Source organism: Anoplophora glabripennis, unplaced genomic scaffold (assembly GCF_000390285.2).
Source record: "Anoplophora glabripennis isolate ALB-LARVAE unplaced genomic scaffold, Agla_2.0 scaffold479, whole genome shotgun sequence".
NCBI classification, from domain to species: domain Eukaryota; kingdom Metazoa; phylum Arthropoda; class Insecta; order Coleoptera; family Cerambycidae; genus Anoplophora; species Anoplophora glabripennis.
The window spans coordinates 156,086-180,717 of NW_019416863.1; the positions used below are offsets into that span (position 1 = coordinate 156,086).

Sequence of the window (24,632 nt, forward strand, 5' to 3'; positions counted from 1 at the left end):
ACGACATTTCGTGCTGAAATTTAATAACAAATTCTCTCATACCAAAACTATAAGACCGATTTGGATTGAGTTTTGGGTTTTCATTTTGTAATACCTTAAAGCACTTACATCCACATTTATAGTAAACTTGGACAAGTTCTTACCTGTCACTTGAACACTTCAAAACTATTTCGATTTGTAGTTATCTTGGACTATATAAGCTACAAACAAAATAAAGAAATATTGGGAGTTTTCTCTTAAATATTTCTGAACATTGATCAAGGAAGCAGTTCTCCTTTACCTTGAAGAATGCAAAGTTACCGCAATTCGTTGCACTCCAAAGAATAATTACCTGTAAGTGCAGCATTAAGATTTTATTTACTTGCTAATTACCAACTATGAAGAATATCGCTTTTATAGTAAGCTTTTCGAACAGTCATTTTGAACTAATTGCTACTATTAGTAAGAATTATTTTTATTAGACCACTATTACCTACGTCGGGATGTATTCATATCTTTGTTGATATTAATAGCGATTGTTGTTTTTTATTTCGACCTCATAATATGGATGATACATATTTATCGCAATTACGGTTTTAATCCTCTGATTGTGATGAATTATTGCAATTAGTTTTGAACATGCATAAGCCGTCACAGGCCTTTCCCGTGAGAAATTAGTAAAATACACGGAGCAATTAGAGGAGAAGGTGGTAACATGGAACCATGCTGCCAATACGGAACACTCGTAAATTTAAAGCCAGTAAAAATGTCTGGACTAAATTTAGACTAGCTCAAGATTTATTACAATTATTTCACAGTGGAAGAAAACAAAAATGAATTGTTGGTATTACCAACTTTAGTGAATTTTCATTAAATTCTAATATCTTCAGCTAGTTTTTTAAATTTAATAATAACTATACTATACGATGTGGTTATCACGAATCCTCCCTCCTAAGTAATACAGGAGGGGGGCGGGGTTCGACACCCCAAGCGACAAGTTTCGAAGGGTTTCTATCATAGGTACGAATTTTTCGCAAAAATTGGGCCAAGTAAAATATGGAAAAATAGAAAAAATGAACATTTAATTCAATCCAGGATATACAGGGTGTTAAAAAAGAGTGTAAAATATTTAAGGAGGTAATAGTATGAACCAAAATAAGCAGAAAAGTCTCAATAAACATCTGTCCGCAAAGTAACGGTTGCGGAGATATGAAATGTTTTATGTTTTTTAGCCCCTTTTATAATTTTGCAAAAACGTGTAATTTCTTATAATAGTTGGTTGATGTTTAGTGAAATAAACAGTACGTATTTGACAGTTGTTCTCAGTGCACAAGTTTTCTTTCGCTATGGCTGGTTACTCTAACGCAGAATTAACAGACATGCATGTCATGTATGGTCGTGCTTATGGGAACGCCACCGAAGCGCGACGTCTTTATGTTGACGCTTATCCAAATCGCCAGATTCCTTCACAACGCATGTTTGGAAGAATTCACCAAAGATTGCGTGATACCGGTTCCTTGAGCAAACAGTGCCATTTATCCGGAAGACCAAGGTCGGTATCCACTCCTAGAGCAGAAGAAGAAATTCTAGCACTGGTAGAGCAGAATCCAGGTATGAGTGTGCGGAGAATATCAGCCGAGGTAGGAATTAGTGGTCCTCTTGTTTGGAGAATCCTTCACGAGCAACTGCTTTATCCATACCATGTACAACGAGTACAGGCCTTAAATCCAATAAATGATCATCAAGCACGTTTGGTTTTTTGTCGCTGGTTTCTACGTCATGATGCTGAAGACCCTCGTTTTCTTGCAAACATTCTTTTTACTGATGAGGCCGGATCACAAGAAATGGAGTGTTTAATTTTCACAATACGCATATTTGGGCAGACGAAAATCCTCATGCTCTAATAGAATCTGGACATCAGGCACGTTTTTCATTAAACATTTGGATGGGTATTGTAGGTGACAGGTTTCTAGGTCCTATTGTTTTACCAAACCGATTAACAGGCGCTGCTTACCTCAACTTTCTGCAGAACACACTGTATGATTCCTTTGAATCAGAGGCAACAAATGTGGTTCCAGCATGATGGTGCTCCAGCTCATTTTTTCATGGCCGTTAGAGAGCATTTACACCAAACTTTTCCACATAGATGGGTAGGAAGGGCCGGGCCTGTTTTATGGCCTCCAAGATCGCCTGATCTGAACCCTCTAGATTTCTTTGTTTGGGGATATTTGAAGACATTAATGTATGGTACTCCTATAAATAGCCTGGAAGAGCTGCAGCTACGGATTAATCAAAAGTGTCAAGAAATCCAAACCAAGGAGGGTGTTTTCGAAAGAGTTCGAATATCGTTGAGACGAAGATGTCGTGCCTGCTTGGAAATGGACGGAGGGCACTTTGAACATCTTCTGTAAAAACGAAGCTTTTGGTGAGTTTCTCGCATTTATGGAGGAGATAAACAAAAAATTGGTAACATGTCAGATTTGATTTTCAAAAAAAGTAGGTCATAATTCCTTATCGTTTTTTGTGATTTTGAGTAATATTTGTCTGTCAAAATATTGGACTAGAATCCAGTCACTCATGCCATATTTTTCTATATCTATACTTTTTTAAATGTCGCATCCTATTTACCTTTCGATTTTTGAAATCTACATAAAATATTCATTCAAATGACCATATGATAATGTTCGTACATGAATTGGGTCTTGGTATGGTTAAATGTGGCATGGGTGTATTTAACATGTCGATGAAAAGGTTCATAGATTTCAGTAGCAAAAAATAATGTTACAAACAATTTCTTCTTTTACTTTCTGAAAAACAAAATGTGTAAATAAAGTGTATGATACATTATTTCCACGTACACTGTTTTGACTCATATTCTTTGGTGAATTTTAAAGGAAGTCTTCCTTATAAAGTTTTTATCTAAGACGCTTCCTTAAAAATATACATGGTGTTGAACTTAAAAAAATATTTTTCATTTTTTTTAAATCATTTAAAAACTGGTAAGTGAAATAATTTGAAATTGGACACATGTATTTATGTAAACATTGTCCAAAATCTGAGACCTTTTCTAAAATTTAGATGGATGCTTCAGTGGCGGAGATACAGGGTATCGTTGGATTATTTTTCTAAATAAAACAGTGTTGCAAATTTATAAAATTGCTATATATCTTTTAAATATTTTGACTATAAAAAATAATCTGTTAGAGAATCAATATGTCCATAATGTGATATATTTTTCAATTATAAAAAAGGAGGCAATTGTCATAAAAAGAAAAAAGTGTGACATTCTCAAACAGCGGTATCGGAGTTAGTGTACCGAAATCTATAATAAATACGTGTGCTAGTAATCATCACTTTCATTTTAAACTCTCGTGTTGCTGCAGACGGGTAGTTTATATGTGTACACGAAAAATAGTACGCCACTGCTTTACGATAACAATCGTGATATTTTCGGATTCGCCTTTCAATTTTCTATAAATTACTACTCGAGTAAAACTTAAAAAACGAACTGAAAACACCGGACCTCAACCCACTGGATTTCTTCTTGTGAGGTGCTGTTAAACGGCTGGTATACAGTGAACAAATACCTGAGCAGTTAAAAGAAAGAATAAATAATGCTTTTCATCAGATTCAAGTAACAATAAATTTCGAACAAATTACATTTTCGTTACTAAAAGGATGTCCCGTTTGTGTTCATGGAATTGGAGGTATTTTTGAGCATTTATCTCAAGTAAAGTCATGATTACTAATGCTATTAATTTCTTTATTTGATTAAATATCCGAATGATTAATGTTTGTCATGTCATTTAAGTAAAAGTGTTTTCAGTAAATTTTTTAAGTTTTACTCGAAAATCAAGCTTTTTTCGAAAAACACAAGAGAGTAGTAATTTGTAGAAAATTGAAAGACGAATTCGAAAATATCATGATTATTACAGCGGCGTACTATTTTATTTATAAAAATATGCCGTCGATACCCTGTATCTCCGCCACTGGAGCATCTAAATTTTAGAAAAAGGCCTCAGATTTTGGACAATGTTTACATAATTACATGTGCCCAATTTTAAATTATTTCACTTAGGTATTAGCTTTTAAATATTAATAAAAACATTAAAAATATTTTTTTAAGTTTAACACCCTGTATATTTTTAACGAAGCGTCCTAGATAAAAATTTTATGTGAATCACCCTGTATTATAGGTAATAAGTGAAAACCTAGAAATATGTATCGTACACCACTGGATTATTTGCAAAAAACCTTATAAAAACATTTTCACAAAATCATGTTTTCACAAACAAAATAGTAATTAAACATTATAAAAAAATCCTACCAAAAATTCGCCTTGTGTTTCTTATTCAACCTTTCTCGAAAATAGAGCCCGTGACATTTTACTACCACACTTACATTTTACTTTTTATCTATTTACGTGAAAATTACGAGAAACTTCAAGTAGCGTTGAATCTAACTCACGCTGTACAAATATGTATATAATGTATGTAATAAAAAACAGATAGGGCGTTTTGTTAAAAAAAAACTTGTTTAAAAATGATTGAAAGTACATACATACGAGTATAGTATCGAGCGTTCAAATAAAAACGTGGTCAAGTTGGTTCTGAAAATTTGGACGTAGGGCGTAGCGTATAGCAAATGAACTTAAACGTCATCTGTCAAAGCGCTATATCGCCGCTATCAATTTGAATATTTTCGTTTTAAAAAGCGTTTAAAATGGTGTTTTCTCAAGAACAAAAAGTGTTTATCATAGAGTCCTACTTTAGAAATGGACGCAAGATTGATGGAATATGGAAGTATTCTATTGAGGAATGTTTCATAGAATTTCAAAATCAATTTCCCGGCGTTGTTGAGTACAAAATTTTTCAAAGTGCAGTTCAGCGTTGTGTTAATGTTTTTCGTGAAACGGGCAGTGTAACAAGAAAAGAAGGAAGCGGCCGACCTAAAAAGCGGACTGAAGAATTAAAAGAAAATGTCCAACAAATAATGGAAAATGCGCCAAGAACTTCTGTACGTGTTTTATCACAAATGGTGGGAGTATCAGTCGGTACCTGCCACACAGTGTTAAAAAAAGATTTGCGTTTGTTCTCCTATCGTTTAACTTGTCAGCAAGAACTTCATGAAGTTGATTTTCCGCGACGGGCTGTATTTTGTGAATGGTTTTTAAACAACTACGGTGAACTTCATAATATCACCTTTTTTTCTGATGAAGCCTGGTTTCATTTAAGTGGTTACGTAAACTCACAGAATATGAGAATGTGGTCTTCTGAAAAACCAGATAACTTTTTTGTCGAGGGCCCTCTACACGCTCAAAAAATTGGAGTTTGGTGTGCTCTCAATCGAAGGAGGATTTATGGACCTATTTTTTTTAATGGTACTCTTACTGCGCAAAGGTATAGAGAAGAAATTATCGCTCCTTTTGTTAACCAGCTGGAAGAAAACGAAATTACAAACTTTTACTTTCAACAAGATGGCGCAAGGGCACATACGGCAGGCGAGACGATGAATATGTTGAGGGAAGTTTTCCAAAATCGACTAATAAGTCTCAATGCTGAACATGAATTTCCACCGAGGTCATGTGATATTACGCCGTGTGATTTCTTTTTGTGGCCTTACCTTAAAAACACTATTTTTGAACTGCCTATTCCTGATTTAAACCATCTGCAGGCTCGACTTATAGACAAGATTCGTGAAATTAACAATACCCCGAGCATCTTAGAAAATGTCTTTAATTCTTTGAGGAACAGGTGTGAAAAGTGCTTGGAACAAGGAGGGGGACACTTTCAGCAGCTCCTTTAATTGTTTGTTATTGTTATCACGATTATTCCTTAAAATAAAGTTATATAGTCATTAACGTTATTGAAACTGACAGCTGCTATAGAGCTCGTTGAGAAATGAGGTTAAGTTGGTCGCTATAAGCTACTCCCTACGTCCAATGTGTCAACTTCGACCACGTTTTTATTTGAACTCTCGTTACAAATTTAATGATTATGACTTTTCTCTGTATCTTAAATAATAATTTGCGCATCTAAACGTGGCGAATTTAGCGGTCTGATTTGGGTTTATTGCAGCAAATACAAGAATGTCGTATCATAATCCTGTGTTTACTGCATTTAGTGGTTATTAAAAAATGCGATCTTATTAATTTGACGCGCCACGGTTGACGACCGTTTACGAATAAAATTTAAAACAAAAAGTAAATGTACTTTTAAAAGGGAAATACCGCAGTGTATCGCAGCATTTTTTTCTGTTTTACATACTACAACCACGACTAATGTACGTTTAATGAGCTACGAATTTACTGCGGGAATATGTTTTAGAATCCATTAGAATTTGAAGAATTTATGAGATTATATAACAAATGCATTGTTTTTAACAATTAGTTCTAATATTTTATATCTGTTTTAAAGATGTTAAGTTGCATCAAACCTATTTAACAGTTTCCTTCAATTACTGTAAACTATAATTATACAGGGCAATTCTAGTTTTTGAGGCAGGACTTCAAAAGAAAACTTTAAGAAAACAATTTCATTTGAACATGGATTTAGTATACTAAGAAAAGTAAATGAATGTAGATGAATCCTAAGAAAACTAACTAAACAGGAAATTTAAATATTAGTCTTAGGCCCGGTACTTTGAGTCTCGGTTAAAGCTTGATTAACTGATCAGGCGATTGGACTGTACATATACTGATTTATTTTATAAAGGACATCACAGTCTAATCGCCTGATTAGTAATCAAGCCTTAACCAAGACTCAAAGTACCGGGCCTTAGTAATTGGTACAAGGAAGTTAGTAATTTTTTTGTAATTTACTTAGATGAATAAATTTAAAGCTGTTCGTATCATTGGTATGAATTTTTAGCATCTAAAATTTCTTCCTTTGAAAGGACCCCGCAAAACCTTATGGGTTTGAGTTTCCAGTCGATTCGTCTGAATTTTTGATATGTTCTACTTGACACCCTCCTGATCAAAAGTCAAAGTCTCAAAAAAATGGAATATTTCCATGAACCTAAACACGGAAACGAACACTTTTGAAAATATTATTATCCATTTTGTATTATTTATCGGATTTAGATCGATTTGAGTATTCATAATAAATGTCTGGAATGGAAATCCGTACGACTACACTCTCAAAATGAGGGTGGAAAGACTAAAACATTTATATCTCAGGTTGTGACGATATTATCCACTTGTTTTTTTTTCATGAATCATTCTATATTGCTAAGAGCATGTGTGGGAAATTGCTCGAGCTATTTGCACCCTGAAACACCCTCCTAATAGGGGTAGAAAACTAAAATATTTATATCTCAGGTTCTTACGATATTATCCACCTATTTTTTTTTTTTTTGTAAATCGGCTAAGGGATATGTGTAGAAAGATCCTCGAGTCATTTCCACCCCGAAACACCCCCAAATTAGTCATGTACCACTACCATGCACCCTTACCCTGTATATATCCCCTATTTGGAGGGTGTTTCGGGGTGGAAATGGCTCGAGGAATTTTCAATACATGCTCTTTATGATTCATGAAAACAAGTGGATAAAATCGTAACAACCTGAGATATAAATACATATTTTAGTTTTTCAACCCTTATTTTGGGAGTGTCTCGGGGGTGGAGTTGTACTAATTTCCATTCCAGATAGATATTATGAATACTCAAATTGATCCAAACCCGATATATAATACAAGAATGGATAATAATAATTTTCAAAAGTGCTCTTTCCGTGGAAATGAAAATTCTATTAATAATAACAGTGACATGATGGGTTATCAAGTATTTATTTTGATCCAATTAAATAATATTGCAAATTTTTACATTTTCCTTAGGTAACTTAAATTTAATTTCTATTAACTTGCATATCGTCTATGAAATATAAAAAAAACCTATAAGATTTCTTATGAACATTCTTTACCTCGACTTGGTTCGTTTTAAAACAGAATATTTTCACGTGTCATATTGCCTCCGACCTTATTAAATTATACATATACTTAGGTTGTTTAACAATGTAATAGAAAACTAAATTTATTAGTATTATATTTGGCATATGTTTAAAGGTTTTAAGCAACATTTTGACCTGTGTTTTTAATAGATAATGTTTTATAATAATAGGTGTTAATTTTTTTTTTTTTTAGATAATAACAATTGTAAAAGAAATTTTGTAATAATTCTCGTTTTGATGCTGTTACTGAAGATGGGGTAAAACCCGAAACGATCGTAATAAACAATTTTTGGATGAAAAATAGTTTTATACACTAAGTGTTTTTTTGACCAGTATACCAGGAAATAAATAATTTTCAAGAATTAAATGGGACGTTGAACAAATAAATGACTAACACCGGAATGTTTGTAATATGAGTTACTTCTATATTTACTTAGTTTGTTACAAGAGCCGTAGTTTCTTTGTTGTCTTCATTCTCAGAAATATCGTACTTCCCCAAGGTTAAGGTTGTTCTTAGAGGTGGAAACAAGATTTTTATGTCTCATTTCATTGTTTCAACTTATCCAGTTTGACACCTCTCCTTTTGTGTTTATCTTCAAAAATTGTTTTTGTCCTCATCATCCGAGGTGTGATATTTTTGAGGATGCAGACAAGAAAAAGACTACTACTGTCTCTGCCTCTAAGAGTAGACTTAACCTTTTTGGGAAGGTTTTGGGAAGGTATTTCGGACATTTCTCTTTAATTTGATGTTTTATCCCATTCAAATTGCAATAAAATTCACTGCAAAAGAAAAAAATACTGTAATTTACTTGCACTGTACTTGCAGTGCCTAAAACAAATATAATGACCTTGACATCTTTACATATATTTTTGATTTTACTTTTTAATTAAACTTTTAACTAAATAGGAATGAATACTGACTTGTTCGCCAAGCAACGCACAATGACATAAAATACTTTTGTTATTTTCGAGAAAAGCACCAAGTGCCGCAGACAAGGCTCTTTCCTTTCGTCAATCTCATGTTCTGCTAACACACTATTAATTTAAAATCGCTTAAAAAACCGTGATTCATCGATACTGGACCTAGACTGGTCTGAGACTAGGACTGGTCTGACCGCGACTGCCTAATACGTTGCTCTACATAGAATTTAAATTAATAGGGAAACGAGTTTTATTTAGAAACATATTTCACACTTTCTGTGAATGGCTCTAACCGTTACGTTACATTTTTTTTAGTCGGCCAATCAATTAAAAAAATCCTTTCGATTTCTATGCATTTCTATAAAATGGACTACTACTTACCTTTCAGTTCCTCAATGACAAAATTCAATTACTTTTTCTTACGGGTTTATGTGGCGACAATGGAAAATAGTACAATGTGGAAAGTCGCAGTTCAATTCCAAACTTTAGGGAATAATTAGGTCCTCTGTTTAAAAGATTGAATTATAAAAAATAATGCGGGCCACATTTGAAATTTCAAATACATGCCAAGGAACACTTTTAGTGAATTGATTAAAAATATACGCTTTTACGAAAAGTCTACTTTAAAGTTGCATAATCTCTTTTTATTTTATAAATCATACCGTGGAAACTTTTATATTATCTTTAATGGACTGCAAAGTGGAAAACTAATACTGGCACTAATTCTATTATTGATCTCTATAAGTAATAAGAATATAACAAATTATGTATATTGCCATAATTAATAAAAACAACAAAATAGTATTGCCTAATAAATGCTTGTTACTGAGGCGAATGAAACGTAACGATTTTTATTAAATTTTCATGTTTATTCCACAAAAACGTGGAATACATTTCATCGGATACACACGACAAAACAATATTAACTACTTTTCTGTATTAAATAATAAAATCGTAAAATTTGTAGTGGGTATCTAGTACCAAAAATATTTAAAGAAATGTTGAAAAAGGAGTGGATGTTTGAAACAGGTTGACCAAAAAAACCACCATAGAAAATGGTAATTACATGGTGCAATAGCGGCAGTGACAAAAAAAAATAAAGTACAATTAAACGCAATTTTGTCCGAGTTTTATGGGCTTCTTGCTTCTATAGAGAAAACTTAATTATACAAATACAATTAATACCGCAAAATTTTAGTTAGGATACGCTTCATTTAGCTCAAAGTCGTTTTACCTAAAACTTGATAATGAACTTCGTCAGTTGCCCTGATCCACAACCAAGTCAATAAACGTTTAAAAAAGGATTTAATGAATTTACACAATTAACAATTATATTCGTTATACAGGGTGTGTGGTAAGTATATGGCATACTCTCGGGAGTGTATAGGGGAGATCAAAATAACCCTAGTTTGTCATAAAAAAATTCTTAAAGTGTCCCTTAAAGGAGACCCAAAGGGGTACCCAGCTATTTAACTTTTGAATCGACGGCGACGTGTATAATTTAATAAAATTTTAATATTTTATGTAGGCTATAAAGGCTTATAAAACCATGCTACAGTAGATGTTTTACACTATCAGGGAAGTCAGGAACGGACTTGCTACCACACTCGGTTGGGCCAAAATTTTGACAGGCTTCATTTTATAAAGCTGAAAACTGCATTTTAAAATACTTTCGTCATTCTTCTTTAAAAAAGGTACTCTACATTTGTTTCGATAAAATTAGCCGTTTTCGAATTAAGTTTTTGTATAACATTTTTGTATCACGTTTAAACATTGACTTTCGAAATTTATTTATAACGAATAATATCGTAATTAATAATTCGTATTAAAATAATAAAATTTGTCATTATTATTACATCTAATTAATGCTGACATGCATCTAACTTATGGACAAGCACTCGGTAATTGTGTGGGGGCAAGAAGAATTTATTCTGATACATTTAAAAGTAAAAAGGTCTGAAGGATACACTTCTTTAACTTTTAAAAACGTTTAAAGCTGTTAGAAATTTTTGTTCATAAATTTAAATTCCAAACACCTACGAATTTGTAAAAAAATATTAACGCATTTTGTTGTTAATTTAAAGTGTCACTGTAACGTTAAGAAACATTTCCAGAATATTAGTAACATGCTAATCAATTCATTAACGTCATCATCCTTTCATTTCCTATAATCGCTATGTTCAATAAAAAATGGTAACATTACCACTAAACAGACTGTCACTAAATTCTGCATATAAATAATAATAAAAATTAAACCGATATTGTAAACACATTACAAGCACGTTCATGTCTACGTCATTTTTAGGTATGCATTATCAGCGTTGTCATTTTAGTTATACATATTTGTAATATACAGATCTATTCACAAAATCAACAAATTACATTGAAAACATTGCAAAAAGGCAGAGTTCAGGTTATTGAATTACTCTTCCACTGAACCTTCACGAAACAGTAGCTATATCTGCAATTAAATCTAACATTTCTTAGAAATTTATATAAATATAAATAAATTAAAATTACAATATTCTCCAGAAAAAGTAACAAAAAGGTAAAAGTAACAATATGATAAATAGTTAACACTTTAGATAGAAACAGAACTTTTTAAAAGTGAGTGGTATAAATAGTGAAAAATAAGAGGCCTGAAATAGGCTCCTGTGGCACTCCGCTATTAATTACTTGGAGATAATAACGCTGATTATTCTACACAACACACTGTTTTCTGCCAGTACATTGTTTCCTTATTATTGTCAGTAGCTCTCACTATATCATCTCAAATGCCGTGGTGCAACTATAATTTAAACGAAATCCTGAATGATGCACTGACAGTATTCTAAACTGACCTAAATAAGAATTTACTTCGTTGCAAGCAGACTTTTCAAATAGATTTTGATAGTGTGAGGAGCATGCTTATTGGTCTTAGAATTATATACTCGGTAATATCATCTACTTTCATTAATTGTAAAATATTTGCAACTTCCACTGACTTGGAAAGAGATCAGATGACTTTATCGAAAGAAGGTTTCAATATATTTCGTCTCTTGAACCCAAGCGAAACCAAAATTCTTTTGCATTCCATCTTTCATTAGGTATTTAGTAACGTAGAGAAGAGTAAAAATGCATGGTCGCATAGATAACGGCAATCTCAGATCTACAGGGGTTGATAAATAGTTATTAATATTATAATATTTATATCAGCAATAAGATCTAAATGTATTGTCGTTTTTTTACCATGTGTATTAAAATTTTTTAATTCCTGCCGCACAACATACTTTTTACAATTAGATCTTACAATTATAATTATTTTCTTGTTTAAAACTCTTTTAGTTTTATTACGTAATATTTTGTAATATTACTATTCTAAATAAATTTTATTATAGAGATAGTATTGTATCCACATTATACTTAAGAAATATGTAATATACCTATTCAAGCAATAGTCACGAATAACGATTAAAGTTATAAAAAAGCGGTTTGAATAAATTATCTACTCAATAAAGACTTTTTAGAGAAAGTTCATTATTAAAAAAAAAGAAAAATCTAATATATCGTTTACAAAATACAGTTCGTTATTATACTCCTGCTTATGTTAAAGGTTCGGCTGTAATGGTTACGAGACTAATCGTAAAAAATTGGAACAAGCTACAAAAAGTGACTGTTAAAATTTTCAGTTTTCAAACTTTAATTAATAAACGTTTTCGGTCTTTACGTAGGCGTAAACCGGCACGACGGAAGTTTGTAATGAAACTGAAATTGTCGTTTTTTAAGACACCTATTAAGAAACTGGAATTTGCTAAAGCTCCCTACACACTACCGTATCCGATCGGGACGAACTGCTGTTTGGTTATAATTTTCATACCAATAACAATAAATGTTTCATTTTTACGTTTATTTGAGAAAAAATAGAATGTTCTCCAATTACCTTTAGGTTTTATATTAAAGTTGACTTAAACGAATATGTATTGCAAGATAAAACATAAAAGAAATTATTAAAATTTATTAAAACTTAAACATTTGGTACGACGGGACAACATATATATAGTTGTTTTTCTCTCGATTTCATTGAAATTAAAATAATGTTTACGAAAAATTTTATGTGAACCCCTTCCAGAGTACAAAGAAAAACGGAAAATGTAACCATACAGCGGCATTTCATTAATACTGTGGGTACACATGCCGCAAGTGACCCATTTTTAAGCATTACGTCAAGAGCGCCAGCAGGACGCCGCCAGACGCACCAGCGTTCCAAGAAGGGTCTACGGCGGACTGGCGCCGGCGACCAGATGCTTACTCATATACCTATGACTGACCCCACACACGGAGACTCTCCAACGAACACTCACCCCGTCAACACGTCTTTTTCTATACAACTTAGTTTTCAATAAAATACTTTATTATTATACCGTTGAGAGAGCGTTTTATTTTTGTTGTACAGCTAAAGCAACCCTCAAGTAAATTCTAACAATCGTTTATGAAAAAGTTAAAATAACATCTATTCCCTTCGGGTATAGGATCTTATTCCAGGAGTTAAAAATATAAAATGAAACATACTGTAGAATTTTTATCAAATAACCCTCTTATCTTTTAGATGCCTTTTTAAAGCATATTCAACAACGTATTTTTGTTGCAGCTAATGAAATTCGCCAAATTCCGGAAATATTTGCACGTACGCGTACTAATTTTGATCGTCTTTTGGAAGCATGTCTATTGGCACATGGAAACAACTTTGAGGTTACTCATTTTCGTGCCCTCTGTTTCCCTTTTCAAGGAACGCACTTGTTTTAGAAACACCCTGTATAATCACAAATTTTACCCGGCAATGGCCAGTGTTTGAAAGTAGATAATATGTCACATGTTCAAGAAAGAAATATGACAAACAAGTCAATCTAATGATAGGTATCTGAAGTTGTTAGGGGTTTTGTAAATCTTTGTATGAAATTTGTAACTAGACGTTTTTCTGAGCACGCTTCATAATTTTATGTAATTTAGAATTTACTAAATTATATGTTACCAAGAAAATGTAACTTTAAAATACCTGGTAGTTCCTTTAAAAACTGTTGTTATTTTTATAAGTGCTTGTCTCATTTAAACGGACAATTACTGTTACCAGTTCGGAATTATGCCTTTCAAGGATAAGCCATAATTCCCAGGATAAAAAAATGCATATTTTTTACCTTTTTTTAAAACGAAGATATTGATAGTTGACTTTTAAAATAAGTAAAATAATAGGTATATTTTGGGATTCATCATTTTCAAATAACAATGTAATGAGATAAAAAAAAAACAGTATAATTCCATTCGCTGTCATTAAAAAAATAAATATACATAAAAGTGGATGCAATAAATTCCAATTAAAATGAATTAGAAAAATTGTAATTTTTGTTGTGTTTATCCTGGTAAATTACTAAATATACCTACATATTTTCGGACAATTTTCTTCGGTTCTGTAAATGCTTTAATACGAGTTGAATAGATATTAAAAGAAATAAGAACCATATACATAACTTATTGTTCATGCCACAGGTTTACTATAAAAAATACATTTTGTTGATATGGTGCATTAAAGTGGTGTTAACATAAATAGTAGATATTTTACGGTTTAAAATTGTAATGCAGAGTAAAATTATGGGAAAATTCCGTCATGTGTTCAAAAAGCGGTAGTAGAAAGTTGAGTTGAAGAAGATATTTCTGAGTCGTTTTGTCGTTTATGACTTCTGTACAATTTTGAACTATTTTTTATAATGTTTAGGAAGACTACAAGACATATTTCAAAAGTGTCATAAATTTTTGCTTGGCTTCTCTCGTCATAACAAAAATTATTATAATAAATTTAATTTACTAAGAATAAATAGTGTCCCTAACAAACAAAATTATATCCAATATAAAGATGTTCACATATTATAGATACAAGTTATACTGGTTCTCATATCTTATGGTAACTTTAATGAGTCATTGAGTTGAACAATACAATTAAACTTGAAACATACTAAAACACGTGATTTGTTTAATACCCAGTATGATACAGCAAATAAGCTGATCAAATTATTCTCATATGATATACTAACGTTTTAAATGTGTTCCACCTAAGAGGGATTCTTCTGTAACTCTGCAACTGTAAAATTTATAAAAAAAAATGGTTTTAATAAAAGTTGCCTGGAATTATGTGGGCCATGTAAGAAAAATATTTTTAACTTTACAGGGTGTTTCATTTTGCGTAGGCGCTACATAACTTTGTTATTTTAAGTGGAACACCCTGTATATTGTTACGTTTTGAATTCCTTGGTTAATATTAGGTAGAGTTTATTAAATGTACATGGTGTTTAAAACTTACCATTTTCGAAATAATCAATTGTTTTTGAAAAAATCACGATTTCAGCTCTCTAAATGAGCTAGATAACGTCTAAACCGTAAAGAGTTAGAAATCTGCATTTTTCACAGTTCATTGTGGCATAAATTACTTTAATTTGTCATCTGTGAGCACAACGTGTACCTTATTCAGCCTTGGAAATACTGAGACCTACATTTAATAAATATTTTTTTTTTCAAATGGAATGATCCATATTAATTGTCGTGCATGAATGCAAAATTTAATGCCCTTTCAACTGATATAAGGTTGTCCGTACTTATCTTTTTCCAGTTTTCCAGAAAAATCAGGTTCTTTTCTAAAATCCGAAATAGTATCTATGTAACAGTGTCAAGAACGTCTTGCAAAACCACTTTTCTCTCACATTTTATCAGACCTGGGACTGACAGTATCAATATTTACTGGCATTTAATAATCTTACGAGTTGATTTTTTTTTTTCAAATGGAATGACCCATATTAATTGTCATGGGTAAATGCAAAATTGAATGCCCTTTCGACTGGTATAAGGTTGTCAATACTTATCGTTAACAGTTTTCCAGAAAAATCAGGTTCCTTTCTAAAGTCCGAAACTCACATTTTATCAGGCCTGGGACTGACAGTGTCAATATTTACTGGCATGTTTAAAAAGTAGTTTGACAAACAAAAGTAAATCACTAACAAGAACTGAAACAAAACGCAAAACGAAACAAACTGTAACTCGGAACACAACAAGGAGAAGAATACTTAGATCGCTGATTTATATCAATTCCTCGAAGTGTCCTGCATTTTGATTAATACACAAACTAATTCGGTTTTTAAAATATTGTTCAACATTGGTAAGCACGTCTGGTGTAATTTCTTGAAATGCTACTGTAATGGGCTACCACATATCATAAAAAGAAGTCGCAACTTGTCATATCTGGACACCTTGAAGGCCAACTCACTGGTCCCCCACGCCCAATCCATCTGTTGGGAAAAGTTTCGTGTAAAAACTGACGGACCGCAGCGGTATTGGAGGTGGAGCATCATCATGTTGCATCCACATTCTTCGAAGTGTAGCTAAAGGAATGTCGCCTAACAAATCTTCTAGATTGTTTGTTAAAAAGTTTAAATAAACTGCTCCAGTTAGATGCTGGTCAAAAAAGAATGGTCCATTGACATAGGTTCCCAAAGTTGCTCCCCACACGTTCAAGGACCATCGTTGGCTGAATTGGTGAGGATTTACTGTGTCATAATAATGGCAATTATGACTATTAACGAAACCATTTTTATGAATAGTAGCCCCATCGGAGAACATGACCCGTTTAAAAAAATCATCACCTTTAATAACTCTTGGTATAATTGGATGCGATAAGGATGTGCTGTGCTGTGCTTTTATAAAATTCTATGTATCGACGTTGCACTAATAATTGCAAGGCCTTCTTGACGCTGTTACATAGCTACTTTTTCGAACTTTAGAACAGAACCTGATTTTTTTGGAAAAATGTTAGAGATAAGTACGGACAACCTTATATCAGTCGAAAGGGCATTCAATTTTGCATTCACCCATGCCAATTAATATGGCTCAGTTTTTCAACTCGTAAGATTATTAAATGTAGGTCTCAGTATTTCCGAGTCTGATTAACGTACACGTTTTGCTCACAGATGACAATATAGAGTAATTTATGCAAAAACGAACGGTGAAAACTGCAGGTTTCTAACTTTTGCGGTTTAGACTCTATCTAGCCTCATTTAGAAAACTTAAATCGTGATTTTTTCAAAAACAACTGATAATCTCGAAATCTGTAAGTTTTAAACACCATGTATTTTTAATAAATTCTACAAAAGATTAGCCAAGGAATTCAAAAACGCAATAATATACAGGGTGTTCCATTTAAAAGAACAAAGTTATGTATCGTCCAAGCGAAATGGAACACCCTGTAAAGCTAAAAATGGCCCACATGATTCCAGACAACTTTTATCAAGACATTTTTTTAAATAAATTTTACAGTTACAGAGTTACAGAAGAATCCCTCTTAGGTGGAACACCCTGGATATGAGGGTACTAGATAAGTTTTCTCCCCAACAACGAAACAAAAGATAAGATTTTTCAACATAATCTACCTTAATTTCAACATTTTTAGTTAACAGCAGTTCGTAATAATAATTGTATAATAATTCCTTCTTGGTTTTGAGAGATAATAGCCATACATTTCTCCCTGTTTCCTGTTTGTGGTCCTTTATTTTGGAGGCGGATAACCCTTAGGGATCCATTGCATGAGTTATAATTTTGGATTCCAATGACGTACCCAAATCTCACTACCTTTCACTATTTTAGAGAAAAAGTTATGAGTATGATTCAAAACATTTCAAATGGTTAAAGAAATTTGCTGCCTAAGCAGTTAACAGCTTTGGAACCCATCCTTCTCAAAGTTTACTCATATTTAGTTTGTCATATAAAATTATGAAATTATTTGGTTCAGATATATTCTATAGGTACTACCACAGACAAAATGGATATGGCAGTAAGCTATATTGTCTGTAGTACTACTAATAGCAAACACTTTCAAACGACAATCTTTGAGAACCATTGTTTCAGCTTTTTTGCAAACAGTAGAATTGGTTGCATTTGATTTCTTATTCTTATAAAATTAAGAATCTCCTTTTTGATACGGATGTGTTGAATGAAGCAGACATTTTAGCTGTTATTGCAGCGTCCAAGGTACTGTACTTATTTAATAAGGAATGTTATAATACTTCGTACGGGTAGACACAAGTAAGTTTGCGTTCCTGATTCAAACAGAGCTGCGCGAGATGGAAAAATAATGCATTCGGATAGAAGGAATAGGACATAGGGGCAGCGAATTGAGATAGCGTGCTTTGGAGTGTTTCCTTTACCGTGTCCAGCGCGTATTTGTTTATGGAGTTAGCTCAGATGCAAACTTATTCGTGTTGTACATAGATTTTCTTAAAGATCTTCCATGCTTAAAATATATATATATATATATATATAATAATAATAACAATAATAAATCTTTATTCATGTAAGCCTGTCACAGGATATGAAACGTCATAAATTATTCTAACATACATAAGACAAACCAAAGTTAGAAAAAATACAGCATTATACATATATACACATAAAAAACGAACAATTTACCTTGACACAGGAAAATCATAAAATTCCTGTAACGAATAAAAACAGTTGCCGATAAGGAAAGAACGTAATTCTTTTTTGAATAGGTATAGGTATAGAATAAAGTATAAAAAGTCCCAAACAATAAAAAGATAGGAAAAGAAAAGTAATTATTAGTCATTACTAACTACAGTCACTAACAATCACTAAAATTTTGATATAAAGTTAGAGTTTAAAATATTACTGAGAATGTATGCGTTGTTTATGAGACATCCATCAATAAGTTTTGACATAAGCCTACTTTGAAAAAAATCACTTATTTTCTACACCGTAATATTGTATTTTTAGAAAATAAAATTGTACATTAGAAATTGAAGCCCGAAAAAAACCTAGCCTCAAAAGAATTAGAACTTAAAATGTAATAAGAATGTAGCATAACTAGCGCCCTATATGAAACGTCCAAAAAATAATTAGACCAGCGTATTTGGCATCCTTAAAAACCCTGGAATACCAAATTTCATAAAAATATTTCGCACCATTTGGAAATTTTCGTAAAAATTCTATTTAAAAAATTTTATTTTGTCGCTCTGTATTTCGAAAACAAGAGCAGATAGACATATAGTTCATAAGACAAAAAATTCTTATTTTTTGTCGTACTATCACCCCCTGAATTTACGGGAGGTCTTTCTGAAACACCCTGTATAAGTATAAAAGAATAATTAATATTAGATGAGCTTATTATTTTTATTACTATTAATCTATTAATCTACTACTAACAATCTCATTGAAATTGCACATATTCCTACATTTTACATTAATTTACTATGATTTATTGCTCATTTTAATTATCTTCTGCAAATTAGAATAAAAATACTTTTAGATATAATGGCCTCTTCTATATCCTTTTAAAATAAGAACATTTTTTTGAATAATATACCTAGAAATAAATAATATAATATGTAAGAAAAAAATGCCCGCGTTACGTATCCGTATTTCCAAGATTTTACGCCCCATGCACAAAATGCAGAGGTCGTGATCTCACCAATATGATCTGATTGTCTGACCCCACCTATATTGGAAATGAGGTAGGTATAAATATTACAACGTGAACTAGAAAATTTATCATTGCTTTCTTCCTCCACCTTTACACCAAACAATCACCTCTGTAACAGTAAGTACAAAATCATTAAATTAGCAAATTATTAAAAACAATTTTTTCAGTAGCCATGTTCAGGTTTTTCGTCGTAGTTGCTTGTGCTGGTAAGTGTATTTATCTCAATAAAAGGAAACTCGGTAACAATCTTTTTTCTCCTCGGATATTTCTTTCCTTTGTTTGAAAACTTCATGAAAGTATATGCATTTCTTAATTATATTATGAAAGAATTCCATTCAATTATCAATTCATTAAAGTATGTACTATGTAAAATTATTATATTGTATGAACTTGAGATAACCTATTGTCTGTAACATCTTCAGTTTAGTTCAATGTTCTTTTTATTAGAGATACGTTTTTGAAGATGTTTAATCATCAACATTTTTTTGTTGTGTGTCAAACTTTTGAGAAGTTTATGTGTTACTCTGTATTTATAATATAATTTAGAAAAACACTTTTAATATATTTCTATTATATTCTAGGACAGAATTATTATATTTCATTTTCATTCCTTCTGTCTAAATGCCTATTTAATAGAGATGTATTCTTTTAAATTATAATAATTGTCTAACCTGACCTAATCTGTTTTTCAAGTTGCTCTGAGTTCTGCTGGAATTGCAAAGCATTACAACGTAGTCCTTGACCACGGTTTTGGCGGAGCATTTGGGGGACACGGAGGGTATGATGACGGAAAAGACACTCATGGCGCAGAACTTTCTAGTTTAGCCCATAGTTCCGCCATACAGGCCAAAAATGCTGTCCAGAATCAACATACCGCCGGCAGTCACGCTGCGTACGGCATCAAAAGCAGTCTCGCCAGTGCTGCTTTAGGGGTAAGTTTTTTTATGCAAAAAAACTTTAATGAATGAATGGGTCACTCTAAAAGATAAATATATTTTTTGACATTTTACTATACTGAAACTTGAGAAAAATAGTAAAACAAGCCTTTGCATTCCAATGATAGATCAAAGGTTGTTTTTAACGAATTTACTTTTGCCCAGAGCGAAATAGATAAATATATCTCTAAAAACACGCTTATCAACTATTCAAACTATCTGCTTTTTGACTGAAATTGTCAATCGACAGTTTATAACAGTGAGATAAGGTATATCTAATATTAATATGCTATTACTTACATCGTTTTTGAGAGAAGATTTGTAACTGATCAAAATTTATTTTATTATTGATTTATTATTTTCCCTCAACCACGTTTAGAAATTTTTTAAATATCTCGAAATGTCAAAGACGAATTCTGTAAATGCAGTTTTTTGAATTTAGATATTTTTGAACATAAACAATTCTAATATTGGACATAGTATCAATTCTCTTTGCATTCCCTGTGTATATGATATTTTAATTGGGTATATAATTTCTCTCCCTTATCTTTGATATTTATTTCTATTTTTAATATCCTTAAACACTTAGCCACAACATTTTCAACTAAATTATTACCTTATTATTACCATAATAAAACATTTTCTTAATTTTTTTAAGGAATTAAATTTGTTCTTTCACGTAAACTTTTAATTGCAATTGTGTTTATTATAATGTGATGATTGGAACTGAAATTCACATATTTATTTGCACATATCGATTTCTGAACTTGTTTTATGTATTTTCATTTTTTTTAATTAAATAATGCATTTGAGAAAGGTAAAGCACTTTTCTTCCTAATTCTCAAGTATTTTTTTGGATTGTTAATATGATACAAAAATATTTTTAATACCTATTATATAGCCAAATAGCAAATATGTCATCTACATATTGTATATACCAAATAATAGTTTTTTTTGTACAATTATAAACTCTCAACATTTGACAATTTTATTAAGAAAAGACCATTTGTTTTGAACAAGAAAATAGCAAATCTTTCAAACTTCGTTAATATGAAGTGGTTCTTAAATAAGAACCATTAAAATATAGTGCTTGTTAATTTGTTCGATAGATGGCGTTATTAAAGTTGGCAAAAATTTTTATTTTATTTTTTTCAAATAACTAACACATTTTCACCGATTTATATTAAATTTAGAGCGCTACTACTTGTGTAGTGTGTAGTCACTTTCCTTTCGACATAACCAAAGTAACTCCTAAATAAATATGCTCATATTTTTTCAGATGACGTTACAATTTCAATTTATTTTATTATTTATTACCCATGTGTTTTTTATACAAAATTTAATTTAATTGCCATCAAAAATTTAATTTATATGATAATAAAACTGAAATAAAAGTTCCTACAATACAAAAACTTTAATCCGTATATTCTTCCACGAGAATTTTTGTAAACAATCACCAATTTTAAGCTTCTTCTATTCTGTAATAGTGACAATCAAATTTGAACTTCTGTGATTAAACTTAGTTGGAGAGCATTAAGTTAGATTAATTTGAAGATAATTTGCTGGAAGAGGAAAATTTAGAATGAATATGATTCATTTTTCTTTTGTGATTCAACTAGGGGTTATTGAAAACGGTGAACATTCCAACAATTTACATAAAAAATCATGCATTTACAAAATTCTCAACTTAGTTTCATTTTTATTATCAAATACCGCTAGGGGTAGTCTTTCCAGTTCCATGTGTGCAAATATTTCGGTTACTCTGTCAAAATATGACATCTATAAGTATTAACAAACCAAATTTTATTAAAATCCATTTTAGCACTTTAGAGCCATCTTGAAAAAAAAACACCACGTGTTGGTTCATTTACAAATTACCGTGTATGAACTTGTCTTTAGTAATTGCTGTATCCATCTTCTTCTCATTCAGAGATTTCCAATTGGGGAGAAATATACTTGTTAAAAACAACCCCTGAATAGTTTTAGGGCAATATTAAGAAATATACATTTAAGATAACGATTTTTACCTTTATTCAAGTTCTAATAATAACACTGGGTGTTGAAACATTTCAGGCCGCTCAAACCGCACAAGCAGCCCTTGTTGGAAAGCATGCCATCGTCGGCAACCTCAAACAACAACTGAGCGAAGCTCAGAAGCAACTCGAAGGCGAACTCGCCCTGCACCAACAAACCGAAAACGCCGCCCATTCCGCTCAAGCAGCGGCCCAGCAAGCCCAGAACCAACTCAATACCATCACAGCTGCGTTAGCCACAGCTCAAGCGGGAGTACAACACGCCCAGCACGCAGCCGTTGAAGCTGCCAACTCCGCTTCCGTTCAGCAGAACATGGTTGCCGAGGCTAAGCAACGCGTCGCTCACGTATTGGGACAGCTTCAGCACGCCAGCGCTGATCTCCAAGAGACTGAAGTGTCCGCCAGTAAGGCGGCTGAAGCTGCACACATCGCCAAGTCCAATGCAGCTGCCGCTGGTGCTGAGGTCACAGCTGCTGGAGCTAAAGGGGGATATTCCGGGCATCATTACTAAAAGAGACTTTAAAAATACTTTTATAATTTTTTAATAATAAATTTAACATATCAACTACTTGTGTTTCAATTATTTATTTCGTCACCATTATAATAGTTCACTTCAGTGCACACTACTAGGTTCGCAGTTGTTCAGTGTGTTTCGAAATATGAGTACTTAGTGGCATTTGTTGTTAAAATGAGAAAAGTATAACAAAAAAAATGAAGTTATTGAACAGTAGATAATCTAAAGTAAACTGAAAAAATTTGCTGTATCAAAGACAAGATAAATAAGAAAAATGAACTCAAAAGTAAAAGAAATAATGTATTTATTGTAACAGGTAGAAATTGAATTAAGAGTTTTTAATTATAAAATCTAATAGAAGTTAAGTTAAAATACAATAAGTAATGACATATTGGATATATGGTGACAAAATAGTAAGGATAATTTGGGTAACAGCGGGATGAAAAATGACAGTGTATAATGATATGAAAATTATAATGAAATCTCAGTATAAAGGAATAAAAAGTGTCCACAAAATAATGTAATGTAGTTAAAAAAAGAATAAAATGGTATTAAAAATGGTAAATTAAAAATGTATAAAATATAAAATAATCTAACTGGTTGAGATTGAAAATGATATATTAATAAACATTGTAATTAGATATAAGAGTGCGGTGTGAAAGAAAATGATAGAAAAAAGTGGTGATCAAGGAGACAGAAATAAATAGTGAGGAGAATCTACTTCTTGATGAAGAGGAATTAGAAGATATACAAATCATAGCAATTAAAAGAAGTTTAAAATAAGAAGAAGTAAAATAGAATATAGAAGATTAAAAGAAAATCATATGAACTACCAAGAAAAAAAACAAGTGTTGAGGAGAAGAAGAGTATTTAAAGGAAATAGGAAAGAAGAAGTTATTTGGAAGAAAGGAAATTAGGGTGAAGTCTAAACTGACAGATGACTCAATATAATCATAATACTGTCAGGATAGTAAAACATCATTTTGAATTGTCGTAGACATTTAGAAAAGGAAAGGAGCAGTACGAGCCAGGGAGGGGATTCAGACAGTAGCAGTCAACGGAGTGGAGTAGGAAACAGAAGGAAGACAAGACAAAATAAAGGACAGTTCGAGTGAAAGAAAGGAAGGAGAAGAGACAGGAGAGAGATTACAGGAAGGACATTACTAGTGAGGAAAACATAGACAAAAGGTCAACAAAAGTAGTATAGGTAACAAGAAACTATAAGTTTATAGAATAAGTAATTAGCAATAATTTAGCTCAAGTTAGATAGGGAATTAGGAAGGATTTTATAAATTTATAACCTGTTATTTATAATATACGAATTTCAAACTCAATTAAAACAATACTATTTTATTACTATTTAACAAAAGCAAAGAAACAAAATTAATTACATATTAACATTTTCTTCATAATTAATTTCAAAAAGCTTTAGAACCGACTACTGAGATATCAACATGCTCTATAAAAATTTTATTATATAATTTGCAGATAGTACACTAGTAGTCTAGTTGTCATTAAAAATTATTAATTATATTTTTAAATATAATTAAATTATAATTTGAGAATAATTTAAAAAAATATATATAATGAATAAATTTACATTTAAAGATTCAAAATCAAATTAAGTGACATATAAAAAGAGCTAGGGATAAGGGGTAAGTATAGAACATAATTTATTGTAATATTTCAAAAAATTCAAAATTTAAATATTTTAAATACATTTCACATGTTAAATAAATCTTGATAATACTATAAATTGGCGCCTAACATTATTGAATAAATAAACTACACAG

The 24,632-nt window shown here is 31.6% G+C and overlaps 1 protein-coding gene across 1 annotated transcript; it reads left to right on the forward strand.

The window, feature by feature from the left end:
• Nucleotides 1–19,441: 19,441 nt before the first annotated feature.
• On the forward strand, nucleotides 19,442–22,860 carry LOC108912128. Its single transcript, XM_018717295.1, has 4 exons — nucleotides 19,442–19,474; nucleotides 19,525–19,563; nucleotides 20,051–20,289; nucleotides 22,366–22,860. Exons 2-4 carry the CDS (start codon nucleotides 19,530–19,532, stop codon nucleotides 22,834–22,836), a joined length of 744 nt encoding a protein of 247 aa, XP_018572811.1. The 5' UTR covers nucleotides 19,442–19,474; nucleotides 19,525–19,529; the 3' UTR covers nucleotides 22,837–22,860.
• The last annotated feature ends 1,772 nt before the right edge of the window (nucleotides 22,861–24,632 follow it).